The sequence below is a fragment of the Palaemon carinicauda genome, chromosome 23, assembly GCF_036898095.1.
Source record: "Palaemon carinicauda isolate YSFRI2023 chromosome 23, ASM3689809v2, whole genome shotgun sequence".
Taxonomy (NCBI): Eukaryota; Metazoa; Arthropoda; class Malacostraca; order Decapoda; family Palaemonidae; genus Palaemon; species Palaemon carinicauda.
In genome coordinates, this window is record NC_090747.1 from 59,762,287 (window position 1) to 59,771,729 (window position 9,443).

The following is a 9,443-nucleotide window of genomic DNA, read 5'->3' on the forward strand; positions in this document are numbered from 1 at the left end:
TGCTGATTTTCATGATTGCAAAAGTGGATATTTTTTATGGAAGATGGTTTATAATTCTTAATATTTAGTCTCTATCGAAATGTGAGACTTGGATTATGTTATGAAATCAAGATTTTCTTTTCAACTACGGGGTCATATAATACTCAATGCCTCTGTACTATGGTCTTACACTATCTTGGGTTAGAGTTCTCTTGTTTGAGGGTAAACTCGGTAACACTATTCTATTTTATTTCTATTCCTCGTGTTTCTTTTTTTAGTTTTTATAGTTTATATATGAAAGATATCCTCTAATTCTGTTACTATCCTTAAAATGTTTGATTTTTATTGTTCATTACTTCTCTTGGAGTTTATTTATTTCCTTATTACTTTTCCTCACTGAGTTATTTGTCCCTGTTGGAGCCCTTGAGATTATAGCATCTTGATTTTTCAACAAAGGTTGTAGATTAGGTATAATAATAATAATAATAATAATAATAATAATAATAATAATAATAATAATAATAATAATAATAATAATAATAATAATAATAATGAAAGTTTTGTTGAAGATAATAGCTGCGTCAGTTGCATTGATCATATATGTCTTCTCAATGGCTCTTATACATTCTTTTCAGCATTTCTGCATACAGCCAGTATTTGGGTAAAAGACATCCTTCATGGTGAGTAGTCAAATTCAGGAATAAGTGACAAATCAAGACGTCAATGTAAAGTTTACTTGTCTGGTAAAGGAATACAGTAGACAAGCTACATGTTTTGGGAGTGCTCTCTCCCTTTTTCAGGCTGGAGTAGAATGATGGAAACGTGGTTAAAAATAGCTAGCATCATTTGCACCAGAGCAAACTAACCTATTAAGGGTGGTCCTGACTAATAGAGAGTTGTTGATCATGGCGATACAGAAATCCTTTCACTCTGTTAACCTATTCGCAATAAAACAGCATCGTTTGCACTACATGCAACCAAATGATGTTAACGTGGTTAGAAATAGCTAGCATCATTTGCACCAGAGCAAACTAACCTATTATGGGTGGCCCCAACTAGTAGAGCTTTGTTGATCATGACAATAGAGAAATCCTTTCAGTCTGTTAACCTATTGGCAATAAAACAGCATCGTTTGCACTACAACCAACCAATAGCTCTGTTAAGCTATTTGCAATAAAACAGTAATTATACTATCAAATCTACATTAAATTTGATTCTACAATATGCACTGCCTGATGGACAATTCTAAATTAATAATATAATTGTAAGTTCAAACGATTATACATTAACCTTAATACAATGTCAGTCCCACACTGGCTCTGGAACAAGTTTGTTCATCTCAGATCTAACATTGAAGTCAAGATAATCATAATTGAAATATTATATTTCAAAAACATCTCCCTGTGACGTCTGCATCATGAGATTCATCCTGAAATTGATTTAATTAAACCTTTGATTTGATTTTAATGAAAATATGCGATTGCCTCCACATTACTCATATTCTATCTCCTAGTTGTATAACTGAGTGGTTTTTTTTCCTATATTTTGTAATTTTGGAATTTGGTCTTGTTTTCGTATATAATACGTCAATAATAAAATTTTTAATGATAAATGCTATAAACATTGATTTTTTACGTTTAATTACATGTCCTCGCTGTTTGTCTACTAATGTTCAACATTTAGCAATCCCATGGAAAAAAAACAGAAAAATAAAGATTGAAAAGGTTATTGCTACTGTTACAAATAACTTTTTTCAACTCTACTCTGCAATATTTAAATAAATCTCTTCGCTATTTGTCTGATAATGTTATTTAGAAATTCCATATACAGTATATGAAAAAAAAAGAAAAAAAAAAGAAAAAAGTTTATTGCTATTTCGGCAAGCATCTATGATAAACTCTACGATTATGTAAAGCCATGTTTAACTAAATTTCTGGTCTAGTTGTCTGCTAATGTCCAACATTTAGTGATTCCAATAAAAAAAAAAACAATTTAAAAAAATGCTTTAAAGAGTATATAGTAAATTATGTATAAATATTTATCCAATACTATTATGCTATATGAATATAAAAAGGTGGTACTTTCTACTATATGTATTGTATTTTCAATTTTATTCTGACGACAGCTTTGTTTACTCAATCAACACGTTTACTATGATGGTATGCTGTTGGATGTAGCATTGCTGATTGGACTCATAGGTTGACAGGGAATATTTGGTTCGAAATTTTCATATATATATATATATATATATATATACATATACATATATATATGTATATATATAAATATATATGTATATATATATGTGTGTAAATGTATATATATATATATATATATATTTATATATATAAATGTATATATATATTTATATATATATGTGTGTGTATATATATATATATATATACTGTATTTATGTATATACATATATATGTATATATATATATATATATATATACTGTATATATATATATATATATATCAGAGAATAATAATAATAGAAATAACAATAATACTCTAATGATAACAAATATATAAAGACACACACAAACACACAGAATCTTCCTTTCGCCCAATTACAAAGCTGTTGACCACAGAGAATCGGTATGGCATGCACACTCTCAGCTGAGCAGACGCAGCCTTTTATATCCTCGCGTTCAAAACACATTCAAATTTTATTCAGGACTTGGCTCCTAAAAGCCTCGGGTATAAAGAAAAATGCGACGCTGATGATTTAAAAAAAAAAAAGTTTTCATTTGCGGGTTATAAGAATGAGGGCGGGCTGGTCTAGAGGTGGGGTTCAAGTGAAAGGAGTTATGATGACTATGTATATATATATATATATATATATATAAATGTATATATATATATACATATATATATATATATATATATATGTATATATATATATATATATACATATATATATATATATATATGCATATATATATATATATATATATGCATATATAATGCCCCCTTCACAAAGATAATAAGATTGATAATAATAGTAACAAAATGATAATGATAAAAATGATAATAACAATAATAATAAAATAATAGTAATGATAATGATAATAATAATAATAATAATAATAATAATAATAATAATAATAATAATAATAATAATAATGATAATAATAATAATAATAATTATTATTATTATTATTATTATTATTATCATTATTATTATTATTAAAATTATTATTATTCTTTACTACCTTGTATAGGGACCCAAATGATAATATAATTCAAAATAAAAACAAAATAAAGATAATCAAAATAAACATACGTTTGAATCCAGTTTTTAACAGACGGAAACCTTTTCCAAGTTGAGAGCCAGCAGTACTTAGCGGTCATTCACGGTTCCTCTCGCTTCCCCTGTTTTTATAAAGGTCCTCTTTAGGAGTAGCGTTCCTTCGTGAAAGGGTCCCTTGGGTCAACATCCTATTCCTATAAAAATCCTCAGCTCGAAAATATTTTTCCTTTTTTCTTAAGAGAGAGATAGAGGAAGTTTTGGAGCCACTTGTGAGCCATTAGTATGTTTGCCATATTTCTTTTCCTGTTTGTTTGGTTTATAGAGGAAGTTTTGGAGCCACTTGTGAGCCACTAGTATGTTTGCCATAGTTCTTTGCCTGTTTGTTTGGTTTATAGAGGAAGTTCCGGAGCACCTTGTGAGCCACTAGCATGTTTACCACATTTCTTTGCCTGTTTGTCTGGTTTATAGAGGACTTGTGAGCCACTAGTATGTTTGCCATATATCTTTGCCTGTTTGTTTGGTTTATAGAGGAAGTTTTGGAGCCACTTGTGAGCCCTTAGTATGTTTGCCATAGTTCTTTGCCTGTTTGTTTGGTTTATAGAGGACTTGTGAGCCACTAGTATGTTTGCCATATATCTTTGCCTGTTTGTTTGGTTTATAGAGGAAGTTTTGGAGCCACTTGTGAGCCATTAGTATGTTTGCCATGTTTTTTTGCCTGTTTGTTTTGTTTATAGAGGAAGTTTTAGAGCCACTTGTGAGCCATTAATATGTTTACCATATTTCTTTTCCTGTTTGTCTGGTTTATCGAGGAAGTTCCGGAGCACCTTGTGAGCCACTAGCATGTTTACCACATTTCTTTGCCTGTTTGTTTGGTTTATAGAGGACTTGTGAGCCACTAGTATGTTTGCCATATATCTTTGCCTGTTTCTTTGGTTTATAGAGGAAGTTTTGGAGCCACTTGTGAGCCCTTAGTATGTTTGCCATAGTTATTTGCCTGTTTGTTTGGTTTATAGAGGACTTGTGAGCCACTAGTATGTTTGCCATATATCTTTGCCTGTTTCTTTGGTTTATAGAGGAAGTTTTGGAGCCACTTGTGAGCCATTAGTATGTTTGCCATAGTTCTTTGCCTGTTTGTTTGGTTTATAAAGGACTTGTGAGCCACTAGTATGTTTGCCATATATCTTTGCCTGTTTCTTTGGTTTATAGAGGAAGTTTTGGAGCCACTTGTGAGCCATTAGTATGTTTGCCATAGTTCTTTGCCTGTTTGTCTGGTTTATAGAGGACTTGTGAGCCACTAGTATGTTTGCCATAGTTCTTTGCCTGTTTGTTTGGTTTATAGAGGAAGTTCCGGAGCACCTTGTGAGCCACTAGCATGTTTACCACATTTCTTTGCCTGTTTGTTTGGTTTATAGAGGACTTGTGAGCCACTAGTATGTTTGCCATATATCTTTGCCTGTTTCTTTGGTTTATAGAGGAAGTTTTGGAGCCACTTGTGAGCCCTTAGTATGTTTGCCATAGTTCTTTGCCTGTTTGTTTGGTTTATAGAGGACTTGTGAGCCACTAGTATGTTTGCCATATATCTTTGCCTGTTTCTTTGGTTTATAGAGGAAGTTTTGGAGCCACTTGTGAGCCATTAGTATGTTTGCCATAGTTCTTTGCCTGTTTGTTTGGTTTATAAAGGACTTGTGAGCCACTAGTATGTTTGCCATATATCTTTGCCTGTTTCTTTGGTTTATAGAGGAAGTTTTGGAGCCACTTGTGAGCCCTTAGTATGTTTGCCATAGTTCTTTGCCTGTTTGTTTGGTTTATAGAGGACTTGTGAGCCACTAGTATGTTTGCCATATATCTTTGCCTGTTTCTTTGGTTTATAGAGGAAGTTTTGGAGCCACTTGTGAGCCATTAGTATGTTTGCCATAGTTCTTTGCCTGTTTGTCTGGTTTATAGAGGACTTGTGAGCCACTAGTATGTTTGCCATAGTTCTTTGCCTGTTTGTTTGGTTTATAGAGGAAGTTCCGGAGCACCTTGTGAGCCACTAGCATGTTTACCACATTTCTTTGCCTGTTTGTTTGGTTTATAGAGGACTTGTGAGCCACTAGTATGTTTGCCATATATCTTTGCCTGTTTCTTTGGTTTATAGAGGAAGTTTTGGAGCCACTTGTGAGCCACTAGTATGTTTACCATATATCTTTGCCTGTTTCTTTGGATTATAGAGGAAGTTTTGGAGCCACTTGTGAGCCACTAGTATGTTTACCATATATCTTTGCCTGTTTCTTTGGTTTATAGAGGAAGTTTTGGAGCCACTTGTAAGCCATTAGTATGTTTGCCATATATCTTTGCCTGTTTCTTTGGATTATAGAGGAAGTTTTGGAGCCACTTGTGAGCCATTAGTATGTTTGCCATATATCTTTGCCTGTTTCTTTGGTTTATAGAGGAAGTTTTGGAGCCACTTGTGAGCCATTAGTATGTTTGCTATATTTCTTTGCCTGTTTGTTTGGTTTATCGAGGAAGTTCTGGAGCACCTTGTGAGCCACTAGCATGTTTACCATATTTCTTTCCTGTTTGTTTGGTTTATAGAGGAAGTTCCGGAGCACCTTGTGAGCCACTAGCATGTTTACCACATTTCTTTGCCTGTTTGTCTTGTTTATAGAGGACTTGTGAGCCACTAGTATGTTTGCCATATATCTTTGCCTGTTTCTTTGGTTTATAGAGGAAGTTTTGGAGCCACTTGTAAGCCATTAGCATGTTTGCTATATTTCTTTGCCTGTTTGTCTGGTTTATAGAGGACTTGTGAGCCACTAGTATGTTTGCCATATTTCTTTGCCTGTTTCTTTGGTTTATAGAGGAAGTTTTGGAGCCACTTGTAAGCCATTAGCATGTTTACTATATTTCTTTGCCTGTTTGTTTGGTTTATAGAGGAAGTTTTGGAGCCACTTGTGAGCCACTAGCCTGTTTACTATATTTCTTTGCCTGTTTGTTTGGTTTATAGAGGAAGTTTTGGAGCCACTTGTGAGCCACTAGCATGTTTACTATATTTCTTTGCCTGTTTGTTTGGTTTATAGAGGAAGTTTTGGAGCCACTTGTGAGCCATTAGCATGTTTACCATATTTCTTTGCCTGTTTGGTTTACTATTTTTTGGGATCATTACCAAAGGAATGCAAACCTTAATTCTGAACATGGTGGTTATAGCTATATATCTTTCTTCTCCATGGCTATTGGTAACCTATTGAAAACGTCACTGCATGGCAATATGTTGGACATGAGTTCAAACCCCACGCACCTCGATAGTTTCTAGTAGTATCTGCATCCTCACCATCCTTGTGAGATAGTGATGGGGTATTTTGAAGAGAATATAGATATAGATATAAATATGGTGAGTCATCAGAAGCCATGGTCTGACCCTCCTTGGTCCCAGCTTGATAGAGAGAGGCTTTATGGTAGTTCATTTTCATATATGGTCTATCTCAAGGAATACTGAAATCACTAACAGCTCTTTCCTCAGACAGCCTTTACAACGATTACAATGTTACCATAAGGCTAAAATCAGGCTGAAACACCACTTGCACTAACTGTACACACTGAATTGGCAGAATTTATTTCTCGGTCTCCTTTGTTTATGGACCACATCTGATGTCTTCTCGGTCTTTCTGCAATGGCTGGTTATTTCTCGGTCTCCTTCGTTTATGGACCACATTCGATGTCTTCTCGGTCTCTCTGCAATGGCTGGTTATTTCTCGGTCTCCTTCGTTTATGGACCACATTCGATGTCTTCTCGGTCTCTCTGCAATGGCTGGTTATTTCTCGGTCTCCTTCGTTTATGGACCACATTCGATGTCTTCTCGGTCTCTCTGCAATGGCTGGTTATTTCTCGGTCTCCTTCGTTTATGGACCACATTCGATGTCTTCTCGGTCTCTCTGCAATGGCTGGTTATTTCTCGGTCTCCTTCGTTTATGGACCACATTCGATGTCTTCTCGGTCTCTCTGCAATGGCTGGTTATTTCTCGGTCTCCTTCGTTTATGGACCACATTCGATGTCTTCTCGGTCTCTCTGCAATGGCTGGTTATTTCTCGGTCTCCTTCGTTTATGGACCACATTCGATGTCTTCTCGGTCTCTCTGCAATGGCTGGTTATTTCTCGGTCTCCTTCGTTTATGGACCACATTCGATGTCTTCTCGGTCTCTCTGCAATGGCTGGTTATTTCTCGGTCTCCTTCGTTTATGGACCACATTCGATGTCTTCTCGGTCTCTCTGCAATGGCTGGTTATTTCTCGGTCTCCTTCGTTTATGGACCACATTCGATGTCACTTCAGTCTCTCTGCAATGGCTGGTTATTTCTCGGTCTCCTTCGTTTATGGACCACATTCGATGTCACTTCAGTCTCTCTGCAATGGCTGGTTATTTCTCGGTCTCCTTCGTTTATGGACCACATTCGATGTCACTTCAGTCTCTCTGCAATGGCTGGTTATTTCTCGGTCTCCTTCGTTTATGGACCACATTCGATGTCTTCTCGGTCTCTCTGCAATGGCTGGTTATTTCTCGGTCTCCTTCGTTTATGGACCACATTCGATGTCTTCTCGGTCTCTCTGCAATGGCTGGTTATTTCTCGGTCTCCTTCGTTTATGGACCACATTCGATGTCTTCTCGGTCTCTCTGCAATGGCTGGTTATTTCTCGGTCTCCTTCGTTTATGGACCACATTCGATGTCTTCTCGGTCTCTCTGCAATGGCTGGTTATTTCTCGGTCTCCTTCGTTTATGGACCACATTCGATGTCTTCTCGGTCTTTCTGCAATGGCTGGTTATTTCTCGGTCTCCTTCGTTTATGGACCACATTCGATGTCACTTCAGTCTCTCTGCAATGGCTGGTTATTTCTCGGTCTCCTTCGTTTATGGACCACATTCGATGTCACTTCAGTCTCTCTGCAATGGCTGGTTATTTCTCGGTCTCCTTCGTTTATGGACCACATTCGATGTCTTCTCAGTCTCTCTGCAATGGCTGGTTATTTCTCGGTCTCCTTCGTTTATGGACCACATTCGATGTCACTTCAGTCTTTCTGCAATGGCTGGTTATTTCTCGGTCTCCTTCGTTTATGGACCACATTCGATGTCACTTCAGTCTTTCTGCAATGGCTGGTTATTTCTCGGTCTCCTTCGTTTATGGACCACATTCGATGTCTTCTCAGTCTTTCTGCAATGGCTGGTTATTTCTCGGTCTCCTTCGTTTATGGACCACATTCGATGTCTTCTCAGTCTCTCTGCAATGGCTGGTTATTTCTCGGTCTCCTTCGTTTATGGACCACATTCGATGTCTTCTCAGTCTTTCTGCAATGGCTGGTTATTTCTCGGTCTCCTTCGTTTATGGACCACATTCGATGTCTTCTCAGTCTTTCTGCAATGGCTGGTTATTTCTCGGTCTCCTTCGTTTATCGACCACATTCGATGTCTTCTCAGTCTTTCTGCAATGGCTGGTTATTTCTCGGTCTCCTTCGTTTATCGACCACATTCGATGTCTTCTCAGTCTCTCTGCAATGGCTGGTTATTTCTCGGTCTCCTTCGTTTATGGACCACATTCGATGTCTTCTCAGTCTTTCTGCAATGGCTGGTTATTTCTCGGTCTCCTTCGTTTATGGACCACATTCGATGTCACTTCAGTCTTTCTGCAATGGCTGGTTATTTCTCGGTCTCCTTCGTTTATGGACCACATTCGATGTCACTTCAGTCTTTTTGCAATGGCTGGTTATTTCTCGGTCTCCTTCGTTTATGGACCACATTCGATGTCTTCTCAGTCTTTCTGCAATGGCTGGTTATTTCTCGGTCTCCTTCGTTTATGGACCACATTCGATGTCTTCTCAGTCTCTCTGCAATGGCTGGTTATTTCTCGGTCTCCTTCGTTTATGGACCACATTCGATGTCACTTCAGTCTCTCTGCAATGGCTGGTTATTTCTCGGTCTCCTTCGTTTATGGACCACATTCGATGTCACTTCAGTCTTTCTGCAATGGCTGGTTATTTCTCGGTCTCCTTCGTTTATGGACCACATTCGATGTCACTTCAGTCTTTCTGCAATGGCTGGTTATTTCTCGGTCTCCTTCGTTTATGGACCACATTCGATGTCTTCTCAGTCTCTCTGCAATGGCTGGTTATTTCTCGGTCTCCTTCGTTTATGGACCACATTCGATGTCACTTCAGTCTCTCTGCAATGGCTGGTTATT

General features: G+C 36.9%; 1 protein-coding gene across 1 annotated transcript in view; it reads right to left on the reverse strand.

The window, feature by feature from the left end:
• Positions 1-5,977, reverse strand: part of LOC137617607 (WAS/WASL-interacting protein family member 2-like) — a 13,523-nt gene extending 7,546 nt beyond the window's left edge. Inside the window, exon 1 of the mRNA XM_068347613.1 lies at positions 5,827-5,977. Within this exon, the coding sequence (XP_068203714.1) occupies positions 5,827-5,977 (151 nt within the window). The remainder of the gene's footprint in view (positions 1-5,826) is intronic.
• Between the last annotated feature and the right edge of the window lie 3,466 nt (positions 5,978-9,443).